This window comes from Monodelphis domestica, chromosome 5, assembly GCF_027887165.1.
Source record: "Monodelphis domestica isolate mMonDom1 chromosome 5, mMonDom1.pri, whole genome shotgun sequence".
Classification (NCBI taxonomy): domain Eukaryota; kingdom Metazoa; phylum Chordata; class Mammalia; order Didelphimorphia; family Didelphidae; genus Monodelphis; species Monodelphis domestica.
The window spans coordinates 126,143,139-126,166,750 of NC_077231.1; the positions used below are offsets into that span (position 1 = coordinate 126,143,139).

General features: G+C 34.7%; 1 protein-coding gene across 2 annotated transcripts in view; it reads left to right on the plus strand.

Annotated features, from left to right (window-relative positions):
* Nucleotides 1-23,612, plus strand: part of PTPRO (protein tyrosine phosphatase receptor type O) — a 235,591-nt gene that overhangs the window by 89,555 nt on the left and 122,424 nt on the right. For both annotated transcript variants that reach the window (XM_056799294.1, XM_056799295.1), the window contains exon 2: nucleotides 10,522-10,795. In XM_056799294.1, coding sequence (XP_056655272.1) covers nucleotides 10,522-10,795 — 274 coding nt within the window. The remainder of the gene's footprint in view (nucleotides 1-10,521; nucleotides 10,796-23,612) is intronic.

Sequence of the window (23,612 nt, forward strand, 5' to 3'; positions counted from 1 at the left end):
AGTTCATAAGGAATATAGTGACTCAAAAAGAACTAAAGTATAATGATCATGGATTAAAAATAAAAGCCTAGAATAGACACAAAAAGAAGAAAATTAAAAGAATGAAGGAAAGAAATTCTTTTTGTAAAAAGTACAAAATTTGAAATTAAAATAACAACTAATAAATAAGAAAAGTTGAAGGGGAGTAGAGGAAGAAGGATTTCACTTGAAGAATTAAATAATTCTCTAAAAGGAAGAAGAAAATTGGTCTAAAAAGTTAACTGAAACTCCCAAAATGAGGGAAGTAGATAATAAATGGAAATGTGAGTTTCTGGGAGAGGAGAAGAAAGCTGGTAGTAATAGGGTTCCCTTAAAGTAAAATAAACTAAAATAATAGAAGAGGCAAAGTACTGTCTTTTCAAATGAAGAAAAATCTAGGTAGAAAAACATTAACAAATAGACGAAAATACAAAATTAATGAGGAATAAAAGAAGGAATGGAAGGAAGGAAACAAAGAAAGGAAGGAAGGAAGCAAGGAAGGAAGAAAAGAAATATACAAGGAAGGGAAAGAAAGAAAGAAAAGGAATACGATTATTCACCAAAAAAACTACCCAAAAACATAATGTGTGTATGTGTGGGGAGGGCTGGAGGTAGGAAGGGGTTATCCTGGTCACGATGAATTCACAGAAATATTCTTTCAAGCTTTTAAATAACAACTAGTATAGGTAAAAAAAGAGATAAAACAATTTCTTTTGCTGGTTAAATAGTATACTTGAAAAATCGTAAAGTCAGTATAGATACTAATTGAGATGATTAATAGCTCCAGTAAAACTTACTCAAATATCAATATATCTATATAAAATAAAACCTAAGAAGCAATTATAGAAACAGAATTCTCATTCCAAGTAACTCCAAAACACATTAATTATCTGAGAACTGACATATCAAAACACACAAAGGAGTCAATTACAAAGTGTCCCCAAAGAAATAAGGAACAACGTAAATAGCTAGAAAAATATTCAAAGCCCATGTCTAGGATGTATCAATATAATAAAAAATGACAATACTATCAAAGCTAATTCATATTTTTAATGCTATACCAATAAAATTACCAAGGAGAGACTTTATAGAACTTGATAAAACAATAAAAATTATTTGGAAAAACAAAAAATCTAGAATTTCAAGGGAAATGATAAGAAGAATTGTGGATGAAGACGGAATAGCACTTTTAGGCCTCAGACTATATTATAAAGCAAAATTCATCAAAACTATATGGCATTGTTTAAAAATGTTTTAGTTCAGTAGTGTCCAATCCTTGTGACCCCATTTAGAGCTCTTTGGACAAAAATGCTGGGTTTTGTGGGGGTGGAAGGGTTGCCATTTCCTTTTCCGGTTCATTTTGCACATGAGGAACCTGAGGCAAATAGGATTGAATGACTTACCCAAGGTCACACAGCTAGCAATTATCTGAGGCTGGATTTGAACTCATGAAGATGAGTCTTCCTGACTCCAGACCCAGCACTCCATCCACTACACCACTGTTTTTAAATACATAAAGTAAAATATGTAAGATTACAAAGGAAATAAATTACAATGAAATGTAGTTACCAAAATATTTTAAAAGTAAATTGGTTGGTCCTAGATTAAGGATTTTTGGTCAAGATTAAATAAATTCTTTTATTCTCCATTAGTCCCTAACACCTTCCTTCCTTCTAACACTGTTTCTTTGCTGAAGATAATCCATATTGAAGGATGTCTCTATGAAGATGGAGTAGTGCCTGGACTCTGGGAAGAATATGGGATTCTCTTGAAAGGAATGGGGAATCATATCAACTGTTTGTGTACTTAGATAAGCCCTTTATGTGGTTTCCAAATTTTCTCTGGGATGCAATATTGTCCTGAAACCCAATATATTGTTATCTTGAGTGCTTACATTGGAGCAGGGGACCTCTTACTCACATATATGGAAGCTTAAACATGATCCACATCTGCAGGTTTCCCAGAGATAACTCTTTGTGATGCTAAAGAAACAGAGCTACTCCAAGGTTTAAACCCATTGCATGTAGGCTCCCATTTATATAATACCTTAAGGTTTTTGAGAACTTTTGTATATGTTATCTCACCTAAAAAAAAGTATATCTGATTAAATTTCACCCCTTTTTTTTCCTCTTCTTGTTCCATTCCTGCAACTAGTGATTGAGTCAAATTATTTTATTGAATTTTATTCCTATTTCTTGAGTTGAATTTAAGATTATTAAACAGAGGCATTAAGATTAAAACATAAAGCACAGATGATCTCAAAACTACTCTATGTATGTTTGTCAAGTTTCAGAAGGATAGCTTGCTTATAATTATAGAGGTTTTAAACTAATGGCCAGAATTAAAGGAGAGTCATTTTTATGATTAATTTTATTTTTAAATTTTTCACCTTTACCATTGGAATTTATTTTATAATTTGGCTAAAAGCTAATTGATTCTCTCCCTGTTAAAGTTACATATACATTTCCATTTCTTTATTTTAATATTTTATTTTGATGTTTTAATAATCTTTAGATATGTTCAAAAAAGGAAAGATAGGCAAATGCTTGTTAATTAAAACTTCTGTTATGTCAATGAAAATTAATGATATTTCCTTAATGTCATACAACAATTCAGAACTTAAACAAATGTCAATCCTTCAGAAAGAATGGAATCTTTTCACTGGACGAAGCAAAATGCATAATGTCTTTTTACAGCTGTTCTGGAAGACAACGATGTTTTTGAGTTTCATTTATAAAATATAAATATCAAGTTGTTATTCCTGCTGCCCATTATGCCAAAATAACATGAGTATGTGTTATATACAATGAAATGCCAGAAATTATAAATTATAAATTAAAATAAAATTTGACATAGGAAATTATTTATTAATTGTAACTTTAAAATATTCCTGTTTTGCCTTCTTTCATTTGGAGAGACTAGAGCGTTCCACTTCATGTATTGAGAAGTTAGTACTGTATCTGTGTCACAAGAAGGGCTCAGGGCTTAGACTCAGATGGCCTGATTTCTAATTCTTTCTTCTGGCTCTGGGCAAATCAATTAGTCTTTCAAGTTTTCAGTTCTTAATCTGTAAAATTATAGGGTTTCATCAACATTTCAGATTTTGAGAAACATTTCCTTATTTTTTGTGGGAGTATGAAAAGAGAAGAGAGGGAAAGACTTTGGGCAGGGAGAGCAGAGAAAAAGGAGAGGGACCCAGAGTTGTGCTACAAACTGACCAGGCCATGACAGAAATAAGATATTTTACTTTTTCAATCTTTGACTGTGTCTTAGGGGCATTGAAAAAGCAGGGATAGTATACCATTGGGCTGAACTCATAAAAGGAAATCCTACTCATAAAAGGAAAACAACCTGATGTCATTGTGGCATATTTTCCTAGAAGTTGGGGTTTTATGACTGGTTCTGTTTGAAGAGAATGGACTCCAGGAGAATTTCTGAACAGGGGTCCTATTTTCCAATTTTAGGAAGAGAATTTGGGTCTTCTGGACTCCAAATCAAAGTATAGGAAATCAGAGAGCATAAGTGAAAAGGAAGGATGTATTATCTTCAAGTAGCCCAACTAATAAGAAAAAGAACAAAGAGCTAGAATACATGACTCAGGATACAAAGTCTTTCCCGCAATGCCTGCATGCCTCCTTTTTGAATAAATATTTCTGGAAAATGGCTCCTGAGAAAATTATTCAAAAATAAAAAGAGGAAATAAACTGCTTAGAAGAATGATTATAGATTTTGTCCTCCAGAATAACAGCCTTTTATCCTTCCTTTCCTCCTATTTTACTCCTCCTAGATATATTCTTTGTCTTCATCTTGACCTGTACTCACTTCATTCCTCCCTTCTCTGCTAGTCCATTGCCTTTCTTCTGATCTTATTTTCCTACCTTCACAGTATCTTGACTTTAATTTAAGCAGTTCCATTTTATACTCTCTTTCCCTGAAATCCTATGGATTCATTAATATTGCTAGGCAGAAGACCTCTGTAATTGTTTCAAATCTTATCTTTTCTCTGCTGGCCACCACACCACTTTTGTCCCCTTTCTCTCAGCAAAATATTTCACCACTTACTCTACCATGAAAAAAGGATCATCCCCTTTAGTTTCTTCTTTTCTCCAATTAAAGACCTCAAATTCCTTCAATATCACCCTTTAGTCACTCCTTTTTTGTTTCAGTCTCCAAGGAAGATGTGTCCTTTCTCTTTACCCCTCTATGTATATCCTTGGTTGCATCCCTTTGCATGTCCTTCTGGAGCTTGACCTTTCCATTTTTCTTTCCCACTCTCTAATCTTCAATATCTATTTATCCAACAACTCATTTTATGTTGCTTACAAAAATGTCCTGATTTCTCTCACTCTTTAAAAAAATAAAACCTTTTACTAGGCCCAGCAGAATGCTTGAGCTATTGTCTAACCATCTATATCCTACTTTACTCTAATTTCTCCTTTCCCATTAACTTCTCAAGTTCTTACAATCTGACATCTGACCAAAACCCTACCCAACCCCACCAAAATTGCTTTTGTCAGGTGGGGCAGTATTATTCCCAAAGATTGTTTGTACTCCTCATGACTTCCATTAAAATACTCTGTTTAAAAATAACAAAATTTGCATTTTAATATGTGACCGTGTTCTTCCTATTGAAAGTTTATATTGGACAATGAACTTTCTCCATTGATATCTGTACCCAAACTTCAACAACCAAATTATATATTAGCAATTATCCTTGGAGTTAGAATGAGGAGATGGCTGTTGGAGCTTGGGAGTTTAACAAGGTACAAACTGCAATTGTACAAAGGAGCAAGGGATTTCAGAATAGGAGAGTTGAATGGGTTCACCAAGGAGCTGAGAGTGGAAATCTGAATGGCAAAATGTCAGAAAACAATTGTAAAAAATGGTTTCTACATGTAATTGAAAAAATATATTAAAAAGGTTAAAAAAGGAACATGAGGCATTCCCCAAATAATAAAGAAATCAAAGCTACATATAACTGTATGAAAAAATGCTCTAAACCATTACTGATTAGAGAAATGAAAATCAAAACAACTCTGAGATTTTGTACCCAAAGAGATAATGGAGAAAACTATGTGTACAAAAATATTTAGAGCTGCACTCTTTGTAGTGGCAAAAAAGTGAAAAATGAGAGGGTGTCCATAGACTGGGGAATGGCTAAACAAATTGTTGTATCTGGTAGTGATGGAATATTATTGTGCTGAAAGAAATAATGAACTGGAGGGATTCCATGTGAAGTAGAAGAACCTCCAGGAATTGATGCAGAATGAAAGGAGCAGAACCAAGATGGCATTGTACACAGAGACTGATACAATATGGCACGTTTGAATGTAATGGACTTCTTTACTAGTAGCAATGCAATGATCCAGGACAATCCTGAGGGGCTTAAGAGAAAGAATGCTATCCACATCCAGAGAAAGAAATGTGGAAGTAGAAATGTAAAAGAAAAACATATATGATTGGTCACATGGTTCAATGGGTATGCGATTGGGGATGTCACCCAGTTTTTCAAATTGGGAATTTCATGACTCTATACTTTGTTATCCCCTGTCCTTATCATTTATTTATCAAGTATATTCTATTGATTTGTTTTTCTATTTTTAATCACTTCAAATAGTTTTTATGATTATTACTTATAATTTGTTAACTGGAAGTACTGTTTCCATATATTTATTTTTATTTATTTATTTTCTCATCATCTTTCTTTAAATTCTAATTTTTCCTTATGAAATGCTATCTGAATTTTACTATTATTTGAATTATTTCTATAAAAACCTCATAGAAGTGTGATTGGTCTAGAATTAAATCTGTACATTAATTTGAGTGGAGTCCTCATTTTGATTATATTGGAGGAAGGCCAACTATAAGCAATGAATATCTTTTCAATTATTTAGTTCAATCTTTATTTCTTTAGAGTCATTTTCAATTGTATTTGAATGGCTTTTTAGGATGACTACCAGATGTTTTATGTATTTTACCATTATTCTGAATGGAATTTCCCTTCTGAATTTTATTATCATTGAACAGAAATGCTAATAACTTTTATGGATTTCTTTTGTATCCTACTGTTTCATAAACAGTATCAGAAGATGAATAGAATAAAAAATAAATCTCCCAAAGTTGTCAGCATTTCAACCAAGCAATAACAAAATCCAGGGAGAAAGTAGGAAGAGAAAGTCTATTTAGAATAACTACAAAAATATATAAAATATTTCTACCTATTTTTAAAACAATTTATGTGGCAAAAGAACTCTCTATTATGTAAATGTTGATAGAATTCAATAGTAAATCTGTCCAGTTCTACAGCCTTTTCCGTCATGTGAATTAATTTATGGATTGCTCAAATCCTTTCTGAATGTGACTTGTTTAAAATATTTTCTGTTTTGTTGATTTTCATATCCTCACAAAACTGCATCATTTTGATTTAAGTTTTTAATATTGTTGGCATTCAATTTGATATGTTTCTGGTTTGTTTGTTTTTTTTAAATACTCCCCATTTGTTAATGCTATGTTCCTTCTAATTTTTTACTTCTGTAATGTGTTTTTCTCTTTTTAGTGCCTTCCTTTGAGATTATCTCCAATTTATTCTCTACATATCCTGTTTTGGAGAGTTCTGTTTGTTGTTTTTTTTTTCTTTCTCCATCACTGAGCACAGTGTTTGGCAATATGGAATACAGCAAGAGCTTAGTTGTTGACTTGTTTGTCTAAAAAAGGTCAAATGAACTAATAATTACCATATATGCCTATAAACTTTTATTATTTCTTTTAGAAAACAGCCCTTTGTTTCATCTATCAGTTTATTTTTAAAACATTTAAATAATTTATTTCCTATAATAAAATGGAAAGAATACTGGATTTGGAATCAGAGTACTAGTATATTAATCCCAGTTTTGTTGCTTTCTATAAGTGTGGCCTTGGGCAAAGCAAAGACTTTAGCTTCAATTTCCTCATCTTTAAAATGAGGCAATAAAACTAGATTACTTTCTTTCTATTCTAAATCCCTAATCTTTTTATATCTCCTTTACTTTCTTATATTATTTATTAGCCAGTTTTATAATTTTTAATAATATTAAAATTCACAATTCAGTAATCCTTGCTTTCTCTTTTGCTAATGTGCATCTTTTTTTTTAATCCTTACCTTCCCTCTTAGAATCAGTATTGTATATTGGTTCCAAGGCAGAAGAGCAGTAAAGGCTAATGCAATAGGTGTTAAATGAGTTGCCCAGGGTAATACAGATAGAAAGTATCTGAGTTCATATTTGAACTCAGGACCTCCTGTCCATAAGCCTGGCTTTTCATCCACTGAGCCATCTACTTGCCCCTGCAAATATACATATTGAATTGTAATTTTCCTCGTAAGACTATTCAAGTTGCATATTGATATGTTCTGTTACTAGCATTTTTGTCTTTATTGTTTTAATAAGGTTTAAAGGATTTATATTTGATCCACACATGCATATGTGTCCATATGAATATATGTAAAACATTTAAAATCTTTTAAGGCTTCATCCTTTCTCAACATTTTCTTAATTGTAACTTTAGTCATATTATTTCAAAAAATTATTTCTTTAAGATTTAAATATTTTCTGGAATTCTTATGTCCTACTCAAAGGTCAATGCATATGAAAACCTTATGGAAGTCTAAGAACTAACATTACTATTCATTGTTCTCTACACTTCATATCCAATTTTTTCAACATTCTGGTCAAGTCTATAATGTTCTCATTACTTTCTGTTAGTTTTCTCAAGCTCTGGTTAAGGAATGCTAAAGTCAACTATAATATTCTGATACTATCTAATCAAAAATATTTTTGCTTTTTAGTTGGCTTTTCCTTCAGGCACCTGACTGTTATGCTATTCAGTCACATTTGTTTATTTAATATTTATTAGTCACATTACTTAATTTTCTAATATATCCTTACTAATAATCAAGTTTCTTTGTTAATCTTTCTTGATGATTATCTATGTTTGTGATTTCTTTACTTAAAATCACAATTATAATTAAGGCTGTTTGCATTCAAATGAAAAATGGCAAAATTTACTCCATTCTCTTACTTTAAATTGCATTATTTCCTATAATACACTATTAAGGATTTTTATTTCTTCATATTTTTCAAGGAGACCAACAATTCTCAAACTGGCTCACCAAGCTCTATACTCTAGTTCTATTGTCTTGAGAGGTTCTTATACTTTTTTTTTCTTTTTGCAATTCTTTGTTCTGCCATCTCAATATTTTTATTTGGGAGTTCTTTTTGGCCATTCTTCCCATCACAATACAGCAAAATATTTTAAAATTTTCTGCCATTTTTTCTAAATTATTTTTCTATCTTTTTTCCTCTTTTTCTCTTTTTCCTTTTCTTCCCTTCTCTTTTCCTTATTCTTGATACTAGGTCTTCCTGACTATAATATCAGTTTTCTGTCTTTTACACTATACTGCTTATCTTTTTAGCAATACAATATAGAATTTTTCCAGAAGTATTATTACCTGGAAGGGAGAAATTTTGATTGAGAAATTTGTTTCTGTTAAAATTTTTCTTACTAGATTCAACACAATATTCTAACCTGTCAAGAGCTTTTTGAATACTGGCTCCATCATTTACTAAAAATATAGCTCCTTATCCCAGCTTTGTGCCACATGCAGACTTGAGAAGGCTGGCATCTATGCCTTCATCTAAGTCACTGATAAAAATACTAATTAATCAGTAAACATATATTAAGGAACTACTATATACCAAATATTGTATTAAGGTCTTCTGTTTCTTCATATCTTTTTAGGAAACTTATAATTCTCAACTTGATCAACTAATCTCTGTACCCTAGCTCCACTGGGTTAGTTTGTCAAAATCTAAAGGATTCTTCCAGTTGTAGTTTTGTTTTTACTGTTATTTGTTTTGTCATACCTATATTTTGAGGATACAGATAGGAATAAATAACAGAAAAAGGATGGTTCCTACCCTAAAAAAGCAATCTAAAGGACTGAGAAAATTTGCAGAAAGAATCTTAAAAGGGTAGGGGAAGGCAAGAGCAATGTACTCAAGGGCAGAATAAAGTCCAAAGAAATGCATTTAACTAGGAAATGAAAAGATTTCTGACCTGTGGACTCTTTCTAAAGAAAATTCTCCACCCTCCATTAAAAGAGGGTGGTCCCAGGGGTAGAGGATATAGATAATATTAAGCAGAAAAGGGGTAGGCCAAAGAATTGCATTTTAGACTTTCTCCTGGCATTTTCTAACTGTGTGATCTAAAGTTTACCCTTTCTGGGACTCACTTTTCCCCTTTATAAAATAGAAATATAATCTGCTTTCCCCATAAAACTTTTTTGATGATCAAATAAGATAATATGTTAGATAATATTATTATTATATTTAATATAATCATATCTCATATAATATGTTATATATAATTATATGTTTGTAATATAATTATATTAGCAGTGTTTTGTTAATTTACAAAGTCCTTTACACCTGTAAAATATTATTATTATTAAGTACATAACAGCAAAGAAACTAACCTGAGATAATTTTCTGTTTAATAGCTTAGTCAGTCTTCAGTAAAGATTCCCTGACTGCTTAATCACTCTTCTGTCTAGGTTTCCTGACTATTCCAGGAAGTAGCTCATAAGTAATATGTAGGAGTAATAAGTCATGATTCTACCCTTCAGTATATTATTAAAAGTCTATTAGCCCTGGGATTTAACTTACCTTATAGCCTTATCTAAGGAGTTGAAATCTTTGGCCCTTTTCATATTTCTTGTTTCATTTTCTATAAAGTCTCTATTTCAGCCTCTCATCTTATACAGAGAGAATTGATTATTTAAAAAAAAAAACCTTAACTTCTTTCTGAGAATCAATACCATGTATTGGTTCCAAGGCAGAAGAACAATAAGAGCTAGGCAATGGGGGTTAATCAACTGGCCCAGGATCATGCAGCTAGGAAGTGTCTGAAGCCAAATTTGAACCTAAGACCTCCCCTCTCTCAGCCTGTCTCTCAACCCAGTGGGCCATATCACTGTCCCTGAGAAGTAGTTCTTAAATGAGGTGGTTTCTCAAAGAGAATTAGTTCCTTCTAATGAGGGATGGGGATGAGAGAAAACATTTTCTTGGGCATTTGCATCAAAGTGGTGATTCCATTTGGAACCCTAATATCCGCCTAAGATTCCCCCCTTACCAAAGTGTAATTAAAAACCTCTCCATGACAGCAGAAATTCTCTCATCTGGTAAAACTAAATACTACTATGGCATGTAAGTGGAGAGAGAACTTAAAATTCTGAGGGGAAAAAAGCAGTGCAAAATGTGAAAAGGTCCCAGTTTGTTGGTTAAAGTTCAGCTATGCCAATGTTCATGTATTTCCTGGTAATTATAAATGTCCTCTTAGTTTAAAAAATAATACTCTCGTTGTAAATATTACCTTTTGTAATTTTCAGTTATAAGGTGTGCATTCTGTATATGGCTGAATGATCATATAAATTCTCTCTCTGCTTTTCTTTTCTTTTTACCCAAACAGAATGCTACACCCTTCCATGTCACTGTCCAAGAAGATAATAGCATTGTGGTCTCCCTGGAAGCTTCAGATGTTGTGAGTTCATCATCTGTATATGTTGTGAAGATAACTGGTGAATCTAAGAATTATTTCTTCCAGTTTGAAGAATTTAACAGCACACTGCCTGCTCCTGTGGTCTTCAATGCCAGTTACCATGGTCTTTATTACATAATCACTTTGGTGGTAGTGAATGCAAATGTAGTGATCAAACCAGCCAGATCAATCACTGTGTTAACAAGTAAGTACTCTCTTCAGTATGCTCCTTCAAGTGCCTTCTTTGGAAAAATATTCATAGGAGTACATACCAAAAACAATTTGTTTAAAGTGGAAAGGAAGAAGACTTAGTCAGGATAACTGGATTTTAATCCCAATTCTACAACTAACTTCTTGTACATTATATATTATTTAGTTGTTTTTCAGTTATGTATCATTCTTCATGACCTCATTTGGGATTTTCTTGGGAAAGATACTGGAATGGTTTGCCATTTCCTTCACCTGCTCATTTTACAGTTGAAGAAACTGAGGCAAATAAGGCTAAGTGACTTGCCTGGAATCACATAGCTAGTAAGTGTCTAAGGCCAGACTTGAACTCCGGAAGATAAGTTTTCCTGACTCCAGGACAAGCAATTCTATCCACTGCACTGCCTAGTTGTCATAACAGCAAATTTATTAGTTTTCACTTTTGTAAAATGAAGAAATTAAATCTAATGATCTCTAAGTTCCTTTCAAGTCTAATATGATCTATGGCTATGATATAAAGAGAAAAACAAATGTCTTAAAAGAATAGAAAATAGAAAAGAGAGAAAAAGAAAAAAGAAATGTAGTGAAGAACAGCACTATGACAACACACATTTTCTAGGATTCATCACACTTTCATTGTAATATATTGCAAAATCACCATCTGATCATGCAATTCTTTTATATAGAATCTGAATCATTGGGGGGGCAGGGCTTGGTAACACCCAAACAATCTAATCTGTTAACAACAGGTTAATTTGTCTATCAAGACAAATTATCAAGCCACTTTAGTGGCTCCATTAATATGATCACCTCTTCCAGCTGTTCAAATAGAAACCCATCAATCCTTAACCTGTATAATACTTGCCCATTCTCATTTTGAGCAGTTTCTATTCATATCATTCCATAAATTCTACGTAAAGTACATATATATTCATATATATATATATATATATATATGGAGGCTTTCCTATGATTCTTTTGATATTTCTTTTCTATCAATGTAACATTTTGCCCATTTGTTAGTCCTCACTCTCATGGCATCTTTTTCCATTATTGTTTAGCTTTGGTGATATTTTTGTATAAGGAATACTTCTTGTGTACAAATGATCACTGGTAGATACTGTGAATTTTAAAATTACTCCACCCTAAGTAGACATACTTTAGGGGAAGATAAAGTTGTAAACTCCTGATTGAACAATGAAGGAACTTAACTCATACTTTATAGTGAAGCTTGAAGTTTAAGCTAAGTCTATTTTTAGATTTAATACAAAAAGGTGTTAAGTACCTATAAAGGTTAAATTAATCACCAAAAGGTCAAGTAACTCACAAAAGGTAAGCTTAACAAAGAAGTGTGAAGTTCCTCAGAAGATAACCAGAGAAGGTAAGAACTAAAGAGTAAATAGTCCTGGAGAAAATCTAATCAAAGAAGGTGAGAACTAAAGAATGGGCAGTCCTGGAGAAAAGTGTCTACTGTGATTGGTAGACATGAAAATTTAAGGGAGGTGACTTAAGAGAAAATTTCTTTAAAAGGAGGCTAGAAAAAAGTCAGTTCAGGGAATTGAGATTGAAGTTGAGTTCAGTTCAGTTCAGTTCAGGACTGAAACTCAGCCTGGAGGATCTCCCTCAGACAGCTTCCTGGAGAAGGTCTCTTGGTGAGTGATAAGACTGACTCCCTTTCCCTTGGGCTCAGGGAGGACACTTTGGCCAAGGCCTTTAACTACTGCCTGGCTCAGCCTGAGCCTGAGCCGGAGCAGTTTAAATTAACTTTTTTTCTCTCTCTCTTTTCCTTAGTTCCTTCTCTCTATATTAAAAATCACCATAATTTTCCAGATGACTTGGGTATTTTATTATTTGGGAATTTTTCCTGGCAACCAAATTAATTTAGATTTTTCAAGTCACAACACTAAAATTATCTTTACAATGCTTACTGAAATCCACCCCGTCTTGCAATTGTTTTCTGGATCATCAGCAATTTTCAGTCTTCTGAGGTCCTTATATTTCATGATTCATGGCCATTTGGCATGCCTGGAGGAAATTCTGGCCTTTTAATGATGGATTTTTACAGAAAGGAACAGTGAAAGATAAAATACCTATGCAAGTCTACCTAGATCATTATAGCAAAAATTATTTTATTTGGACACAATAACTTATTAACCTGAAAAGCTATGTGCCTTTGACACCTCCCTATGAATTATCCCACATATCCAATCAGTTGCCAAGAGTTGTTGATTTTAACTCTTCAACATGCCCTTTCTCTCCCTTGACTCAAGCTGAGTTCATGTTTTCATCAACTTTTGCCTAAAATTGCAGAAATATTTAATTGGTCTTATTATATCCAACCTTTACCCTCTCCAATCCCTCTTCCAAAACTTAATATTGCTAAAGAATCTTGCTATGATCCACTCTTGCCTTAAAAAACTTGAATGACTCTCTATTGCCTCTGAAAAAATTGACCCTTAAAGGCTTCCATAGTTTGATCCTAAAAGTGATTACACTTTATTCCCCTTCAAACACTATTTGTTCCATCATAATTTATCCATCTGCAATTCTCTGTTGGTGGCATGTGCCTCATACAAAGTTATTTTCCATTCCTGGAATGCTGTCCCTTCTCATTTCTCTCAGAACACTCAACCTCCTTCCTTCAAGGCTCAGTTTGAGAGCTAAGTTCCTCATGATTTTCCAAATTCTTCCAATTATTAGCACCCCCTGCCTCTCACAATGATTTTATGTTTATTTTCTTGTCTCTTGTATTTATTTAGCTGGGTATTTTCCCAATAGAATGTAAACTCCTCAAGGGCAAGGATGGACTCATGTTTGTTTTTTCTGTCCCTAGGTCATAGCACCTCTGGGTATTTAAATGTTTGTCGAATTAACTGAATTACCTTTTAATTTTATAATTAAAATATGTTAATTACTTGAAATCCTGATCACTGTTTAACCTGAGCAATGAGTTGGACACAAGCTTGTTTTAATCAAGATAAATTTTATGATTTTTAAAATTTAATGTTATTTTCCCAATTACATGTAATAATCTTTTACATCTGTCTTCTAAAATTATAATATTCAAATGAAGTCAGATTTTAGAGAGAAATGGCAGTTTTGGGTCAAATGGCAAATCCATTAGAATGGTTGTGCCACATTAACTTGTTACAGACGTCATAGAGTCAATCAGCCTGAGTTTTATTAAAGTGCTATCACCCACAGCATAGTGAAACCATGAAAAGCATATCATTAATTACCCATTGTTCATTGGTGGCAATGAACAATAAAGGGATATCTAGAAATGCCATAGAAAGCTGACTTCACTCCTTATAATCAAATTGACTTTGTCATTGCTCCTGGAGAGGTTAAAGCCATTCCTCCTTTGGCTCTTCCTCACTGTCCCAGTAAAAAGCCCCTCCCTGCAGACAGATAAGCCCAAGGAGGAGCTGCTTTACCTCTAAGAAGAATTGCGAGTAGATGATTGCCCTCAGCGGCCAAGTGGGGGCAGGAATCAGCGTGGAGGTGGATGCCGCCTGGCTGAGGTGCTAGAGCAGTCTGAGAAAATAGCAGAGGTCGCCAAGGTCTGGTTCTTCAGCGAGACTGAGAAAAAGCCTCAGACAGCGAGCTCCTACAGAGCGGCAAGAGAGAGATCTCCGAGCTCTCCCCAGCGGAGTGCAACCTGGCGGAGACAGAAAGCCTCTATTGCGCGCCTCTGTCCAGGACTCAGGAGCAGCGTAAAGGCTGTGAGATAGAACTGCAGAACCGAGAAGACTAGATCCTCCTGGACGTGAAAACCCAGCTGTAGCAGGGGATCGCTTCCCAAACACCACCTGCTGGCGGGAGAAGATGCCCACCGGTCTTGGTACAAAACTGAAGCCTGGATGGCCTCTGACCACCAGAAGCGCGCCATCTTGGAGGAGGTGCTTCCCGGGAGCAGGTCCACCCATCTACCCCCCAACGTGGGCGTGGTGGCCAGAAGGAGCCCCAAAACTTAATGGCTCAAGGGGGAAATGAGAGCAAAGTGGCTGTTTAGTGACCTCGCTAGGGACCCTGAGGCGTCTCCCTCCTTCAGCTTTGTACCGTAGCCCTTCTGGCTCACCATATCCCCTCCACTCCCAACTAATCAGGCTTGTTGATTCAGAGGGAAGAATTCACTGATCACCACTCTCCTATGTGTTATAAGCTTTGAGGGAAAGGTCTCTCTTCTGTTTCCGGTATGTGCCTTGGCATTATAACCAGCACTTAATAACATAAAACAGCCAGGTGGTTCAGTGAGTAGTAGAGCACCAGACTTGGAGTAGGTAGAACTAAGTTAAAACCCAAATTCTGATTTTTGGTCGTTGCACGATCCTAGGCAAGTCTCATACCTTCTGCCTATCTCAGTTTGTGCAATTGCATGTTCCTATCAGAGTTTTGTAAAGATAAAATGAGAATATTCTTTTTAAAAATGTTTAATACTTTTCCTAAAGTCTTAGAATTGATATTTAGCGGTAAGGATCTGGCAGTGGCAGTAAAGGTCACAGACCTAGGAAGTATCTGAGACTGAATTTGAACCCAGGAGCTTCTGCCTCTAAGCCACTTAGCTGACTCCAAATGAGAACATTCTTTTTTTTTTCTTTTTTTATAGTATTTTATTTGATCATTTCCATGCATTTTTCATTAAAGACAAAGATCATTTTCTTTTCCTCCCTCCCACCCCCCGTGGCCGACGTGTGATTCCACTGGTATCATATGTGTTCTTGACTTGAACCCATTGCCATGTTGTTAGTATTTGCATCAGAGTGTTCGCTCCGAGTCTTTCCTTTGTCATGTCCCCTCAGCCATTGTAGTCAGGCAGTTGCTTTTCCTTGGTGTTTCTATTCCCTCAGTTTGTCCTCTGCTTTTGGATAGTGTTTTTTTCTCCTTGATCCCTGCAGATTGTGCAGGGACATTACACCACCACTAATGGAGAAGTCCATTACGTTCGATGATACCACAGTGTGTTTGTCTCTGTGTACAATGTTCTCCTGGTTCTGCTCCTCTCGCTCTGCATCACTTCCTGGAGGTTGTTCCAGTTCACATGGAAATCCTCCACTTTATTATTCCTTTGGGCACAATAGTATTCCATCACCAACATATACCACAATTTGTTCAGCCATTCCCCAATTGATGGGCATCCCCTCATTTTCCAATTTTTGGCCACCACAAAGAGCGCAGCTATGAATATTTTTGTACAAAAAATCAAGCCATTCCCCAATTGATAAATGGGCAAGGGACATGGATAGACAGTTTTCAGATAAAGAAATCAAAACTATTAACAAGCACATGAAGAAGTGCTCCACATCTCTTATAATCAGAGAGATGCAAATCAAAACAACTCTGAGGTATCACCTCACACCTAGCAGATTGGCTAACATGACAGTTATGGAAAGTAATGAATGCTGGAGGGGATGTGGCAAAGTAGGGACATTAATTCATTGCTGGTGGAGTTGTGAACTGATCCAGCCATTCTGGAGGGCAATTTGGAACTATGCACAAAGGGCGATAAAAGAATGTCTACCCTTTGATCCAGCCATAGCACTGCTGGGTTTGTACCCCAAAGAGATAATGGACAAAAAGACTTGTACAAATGAGAACATTCTTAAAGTGCTTTGCAATCCTTAAAACAGTATATACATTAGGGCAGATAAGTGGTTTAATGGATTGAGCACCATATCTAGAGATAGGAAGATCCTGGGTTTGAATCAGATCTTAGATTATTTCCTAGCTGTGTGACCCTGGGCAAGTCACTTAATCCTCATTACCTAACCCTTACTCCCTCTTCTCCTTGGAATCAATACTTAGTATTTATTCTAAGAAAGAAGGTAAGGGTTTAAAAAAAAAACACCTAAATATGAATTCTAGCTATTATTATTAAAGGGGTTTTCAATAATTCATTTATTTATGAAATAATATTGTAAATAAGAAATTTAGTAATTAGTGTGCCATAATGCATATATGATACAAGAATTACCTTCCCAGCAACTTCCCCACTGAAATAAGTAAAGCTTCAAAGGAAGTAAATATAAATATAAAATGCAATATACAAACTAAAGGAAATATTGGGAGAGGAGAGGTTGTAGACCAGAAATTTCTTTAATGTAGGGACCTCCCTGTAGGGAAACTCCCCTTTTCAATGAAGATCAGCACCTGTTTGTCGTTTTCAGTGTCAGAAAGTTAACTTGAATATAGAGGTTTCCCTTTGTCAGAGACCAGAAGAGCTCAAAACTTCCCAATTATGCAGCTGACTTTCTATCCATTATGCTATGTACCACAAATAAGAATCATAAGACTATACTACTTTAAGTTGGTCCAAATCCATTTTTTGCTTCCAGGATAATAATTCTAATCATGCCAATCCTTTGCTCCCTATTTCCTATTAATGTTCACATAAATGATAGAGTTAATATAATCTATATAAAGTTCAGCTCTACTTCTTTTAGCATTTAAGACCTTCCAGAACTTGTCATCAACCATATTGCATGTCCCTCCTAACTGTATACTCTGTATTTGAGTCAGATTACTGTTTTGTTTTGTCCAGTTTGTGACTTTTGTTTACAATATTCAGTTCTGACTTTGGCAACCAAAAAGCCTTATCTTCACCTCCTATGGATGCTCTGAAAGGGAGTCCCGAGACCCTCCATTCCCTGTCATAAGGCATTTCCAGAAGCAAGCTCACCAAATGTGCATATTCCTAGGACTGAACCTTCATATACCATTCCCTATTAAATATAGAGCATTAGGTCCTGGAGGGAATTTAGAAACTAAGTAGTCTAACCATCTATTTTTACAGATGGGGAAATTGAAGTCCAAGAGGTTAAGTGACTTTCTCACGATCCCACAAGTAATTAGTGGCAGGGCCCAGCCTATAGCCTAGAGATTTCTAATCCTAATGCTGTGTTCAACATTTAAGGTATAATGAATAGAAGAAACAAGTGGAGACAGATTTGACTCCAGTATAACACTGAGGAAATGTATGCCCACAAGGCAAATAATTTTTTCTTCCGATAAGCCTCAGTGGTTCTCTTAGTAAAAGAGACTGTCAAATGATGACTATCTTATCTATCTCATAAGATTTTGAAGAATTAACTGAGGGATTGTATTTTGCAAAATGTATGTTATAAAAAAAAGACTATTGAGTTTCTACATTCAGTTTCAGTCATGCATTTTGTGTCCCAGCTTGACACAGATGCATAATGGTGATCCAGCAATGAAAGAGAAAATGTTATTAATTCAAGTTACACTTAAATGTATGTCCTGTATATATATTTTTTGTGGGAGAGAGTTGGTTGTTAAACATTTACCAACCTACTGCTGAACTGCAATATCATTATTTTTTCCAGGAAACTATGCTATTCTTAATCCAGAGTAAGATCAAATTAGGTTTCTTGTCTGCACCATCACCCTATTGACTCAGAAAGAACTTGCAGCCCATTAAAATCCTCCATGTCTCTTTCAAATTGTTTCTTTCATCTTGTACTTGTAAAGTTCATTTTTAAACTTACTTGAATGTAAGACTTTTCATTTATCCTTATTGAATGTCACCTTATTAGATTCAATCTAATGTTCTAGCCAGTCCATATTTTCTTGGATCCTGATGCTGTCAGCCTCTGTGGCAAGTGTCTGTTCTAGTTTTAAGTAATTTGTATATTTAATGAAGTTTATTTACCTCTTTTATGACTACATTATTTCTTGAGTTTTAAGTACTGTTACAGACAAAAGAGTGGTTGCCTTAAACTGTGACTGCAAAAATATGGTTTCAAATCAAAAATATAGTGGTCGCCATGGGAAAGTTCCCAAATATTAAATATACCCAAGTCAGCTGGGTTTTATGGAGATTTTAATTAATACAAATAAGGAATTAATGAAAGGGAAAGAGAGAGTAAGAGGAAATAATGAGAAAAGGGCTAGGCCAGCCTAGGCTTAAGCCTTAAGAGAGAGATCAGTCAGTTTTTAATCCACTCACCACAAGATTTGTCCCTAGCAAGATTCTAGTGTTCAGAGAGACTCTCCAGTTTAGCTCCTCGGCTCCACTAAGTTCAGCCACCGAGCCCTCCAATTCATGTTTGGCAAACTGACTTCTCCAGAGGCCTTTCTGACCCCCTTTTAAAGAGAATTTTCTCCTATGTCACCTCCACTAAGTTTTCACATCTACCAATCACAGTAGACATTTTCCAAAGGACTGATCATTCTTAATTCACACCTTCTTTAGTTCTCAACTTCTCTGGGTAGACTAAAACTTCACACCTTTTTTGTTAAGCTTATCCCTTGCAAGTTTGCAAGTTGCCTGACCTTTTAGTGATTAATTTGACCTTCATAGGTACTTAGCACCTTTTTGTATTAGATCTAAAAATAGGCTTATCTTAAGGGCTTTTGCCTCACTATAAGTATGAGTTAAGAACTTTTTCATTGTTCAGTAAGGAGTTTTACAACTTTATCTTCCCCTAAAGTATGCTTAAGTATGGGTAGAGTAATGTTAGAGTTCTCACATTCTTGATCAAGTACCTTCATTGTTTAAAATGGGGAATGGTCTTAACCAAATGTTCTAAGGTAGAGTCTGAGAATCTTTAACATTCACAAGTCTGAGAAATTTTAAGATTCAGAGTACTGTACCACAGTGTTTGTAGTTGGATTCAGCACAGGTCTAAAGATTTGAAACTGACTTAAGTTGTTTCATTCCCAGTCCACTGAAATGGAAAAAGTCAATGAGCAAGTGGAGTTTTCAAAAATCCTTTTTGTTTAGAAATTTAGATAGATTGGAATAGTATAAACAATAGAAGAAAACTAAACATATGACCTCTTGCTATAGTGCTTATTAAATTTCAGATGTTTGACAGTAGCTTTAATCTAAAACCATTGTGCCTGAAGCTATTAAAAGAGAAATGGCAGCTTTTTTTTTTCCTAGGGAGAGAACCTGGTGGCAGGAGGTTGTAGAAAAAGAAAGCTCATTCTTTTGTGACATCTCTTTGCTGTTGGCATTCATTTTGGTTCTTTTAAATCAAGAGTCAGCAGTCAGATTTGGTTAGAAATGATATTGGGTTTCATGAAGCAACTTCAAATGGCTCAAAGCTTCTGTTGGAATAATCAAAGAAATGATAGGAGTCTGGGGCTAGAAGTTGCATTATTCAATGTCAAATGTAGTATCTGATGGCTTCTGTTAGATCTGAGCTGAAATTAAGCTTACAATAATAATTTGAATTTGAAAACATCCCTCATGACCTGAATAAGCATATTCAAATCACATTTATGGATCATCTTAATACTGCAGTGAGGGTAGCATAAGAAAATCCTAGAGAGAACAATTGATTTAAAATTAAGTCTCAATCTCTAAATGATTTGAAACACCAAGAGATGTTTGTAGCTTGACATACAGTTAGCCTTCAGCAAAAACTTTTGGAATTAAAGTTAATTGCCCCAGCCAAAATTTAACTTAATTCTTATGTGAAGTCATTTCACCGTATGCAAAAATGGGGGTCAAGAAGAGAATGATCTGAACATTGATGCAGTAACACTAGGAGATGGAGGCCCTACAGGAACTGGGGGAAAGGCAGGTACAGAAGTGAGGCAGAGAGCTCCATGGGTAATGGCTGTCACAGTAGAATAGACCAGAAGAGAAGTGAGATGAAGTATGGAGATAATGGCTGACTGTTGAAGGGAATAAATACTTTCCTACTTTCTCTTTGGAGAAGGAAATGGCAAACCACTCCAGTTTTGTTTTTCCAAGAAAACCCCAAGGCCAAAAGCCAATGGGTCACAAGAGTTGAACATAACTGAAAGGACTGAACATCAAAATCCCTACTCATGCCTCTCAATCCTGTGTCAGTATCCCTGATCAAAACCCTCTCTGTCTATGACTAATTAATGGTTTGACCTTATATTTAATTCAATCCAATCACTATTTACTTAGTACCTATTGTATTACTGTCTATGTCTTTTTTTTTTTGTAATTCAGCTAGTTTTTCCTTTGTGAACTTGAGTTCTCTGCTAATAGATGCATACATTTAAATTTTTATATTGTTCTTTTTTCATGTTATTTCCAAGGACTATCCTTTGGCCACCAGATAAAAGGCAGCAAAATGATGCAGCATAAAGGTGTTCCCCCTAGTATAGTCTGAACTATATTAAAATATAGTTGTGAAATGTTTAACAAAATAAATGAAAATACAATGCAACATGGATAATGTTAATTTATGATTTTCTAAGTCAATATGCTATGACAGGGATCAATTTCTATTTAAATTTGACACCACAGGCATAGAAATGTACCTGAAACCCAAGAAAGACCTGTGCTTAGATCCTGACCTCACCAGTTTGTTATGAGGATTAAATGAAATAATGACTGTGAATCCCTTTGCAAGTCTTAAAACACTGTGTAATATTAGCAATTATCATTAACAAGTTCAGTCAAACAAAATCATTCAAAACATTGTCCATGTCTAAAAATATATGACTCATTCCATACCTCCGCCAAGTGGCAGGAACCATGCTTTACTATTTAGTCCTCTGAAGTAATATTTGGAAAACACATTAGGCAGAATTCTAAAGTCTTTCATTATTGTGTTACGTCACATTTCTGTGATCATTGGGCAGATTATTCTCCTGGTTCTGTTTACTTTGGCCTGTATCAATTCAGTACATACAAGTCATTGTAAGTTTCTCTATATTCTTCACATTCATCATTTCCACAGCAAAAAAAAAATTAATTATATGCATGTGACACAATTTGTTCAGTCATTTAGTTATTTATGGGTATATACTTTCAAAGTTCTTTGCTACTATAAAAATTCTGCTCTGAATATTTTTGCATACATTAGGAATTTCTCTCTGATTTTTACATCTTTGGGATATATAAATTATAGTGGTGTTGCAAGATCAGAGGATATGTCTTTCAGCAGTTTTTAAAGTATAACTACAAATTGTTTCACATAACAGTAGGACCAATTTACAACTCCACCAATACCACATTAGTATGCCTAGCCCCTGCCAGTCTACAAAGATGATGAGACAGTTCCCCAACATTTAACGTTCACTAAAATTATTTGGAAATTTTTAATAGAAATGTTATGGAATTAATTTGATATAAGTAAATTCATCTATGGCAGCCAGATAGCACAGTACCTAGAGTGCCAGGCTTGAAGTCAGGAGGTCCTACATCCAAATGTGACCTCAGACACTTCCTAGCTTTGTGGCCCAGGGCAAATCATTTAACCATCATTGCCTAATCCTTGTGACTCGTCTATCTTTGAATTAAAACTAAGACAGAAAATTAGGTGTTTTTTTTAAATAAGTAAATTCAATTGATTATATCACTTTGCAGAGTTCTCTCACTTTTAATTAGCATAAGAAAATGGAAATCAACTTTGGAATAGAGTCTGGGTGAGATAACTTTTTCTGAAAGAGTGTATATTTTGTATAGGATATGCAGGGAAGACTAGCACCTCTGGTATGTGCTTTTTGAGAGAGATTCATCCACTTTTGATATCTACCTGTGGCTCGCATCTGTGGCTCCAAGAAGCTATAGCATGTCTAGCAACCACAGCCCAGTAAATTCTTCTGGGTAGCCAGGCTAAAATCAGGTTAAGGAAAACCAACAGCACTCAAATCCATCAGTGACTTAGGGGGATGTCTACCCCAAGCATGTGAAGACTAACCCAAAAGAATGGGCAGGTGGGAACAATTTGTTCTAACTGCCATGAAGATGACTGCAACTGTGCTGAGGAGTGCTTAAAATTTAGTCAGACACTAGCCTCTAAGGTCATCCACAGCAGCTGGGTCATCACTGGTCATCTTGACTTTTGTTACTGGATTTTGATGACTCTGGAAGAGAGGATGATAATTTTGTGACTCTGCTTCATTGCACTCCAATTCACACAGGCAAGATATCATCCCATGATGTTTTTGGTCCTCTTCAAAAAATGAAGGATGAATAACAAAACAATAGAGTGTATGTAATCAATCAGCTGATCAATAAGCATTTTATTAAATGTCATCTTTATGCTAGGCACTGGAATTACAAAGGGAAAAATATGAAATACCCCATATTCTCAAGGAACTTACATTCTATCAGGGGAGACTGTATGTAAGTTTGTAGTAAATCAATCAATCTAAGGTAGTTTTAAATTTTTGTTTATTTTTAAACTGAAAATTTTAAATTAATTAGGCTAATTAATTAATTTAGAATATTTTCCCATGGTTACATGATTCATGTACTTTCCCTCATTTCCCATCCCCACCCCCTCCTAGCCAACATGCAATTCCACTGGGTTTTACTTGTGTCATTGATCAAGACCTATTTCCTTATTATTGATAATCACTAGAGTGATCATTTAGGATCTATATCCCCAATCATATCCCCATCAAACCATATTATCAAGCAGTTGTTTTTCTTCTGTGTTTCTATTCCCACAGTTCTTTAAGGCAGCTTTAGAAGATAGAAGAAGCATAGAGGAACTTGCAATGAAGGTCTCATGTAGAAGATAGTGTTTGACATTAGCTCTAAAGGATATTAATGATTCAAAGAAATTAATAAAGTGTTTTGTTGGGATTTAGCACCTTAGTGGAAGAAGAGTGATTTAATTCTAGATGTCTGTTTTCACATATGGATGATGAGCAGGTTGAACTATATGATTCTAAATTATTAAGAAAATATCATTTTTGTACAAGAGAACAAGATGAATATCTAATATTCCTGTCTTGTGATGGTTTGAAAAATAACTGCCAAAGGCCAAATTTAAAAATGAAGGTTCCTTTAACCCTTTAACTTTCGAGGAAAAGTTAATATCTATTATTTGTATCTCATTAAAACGATTTCATGT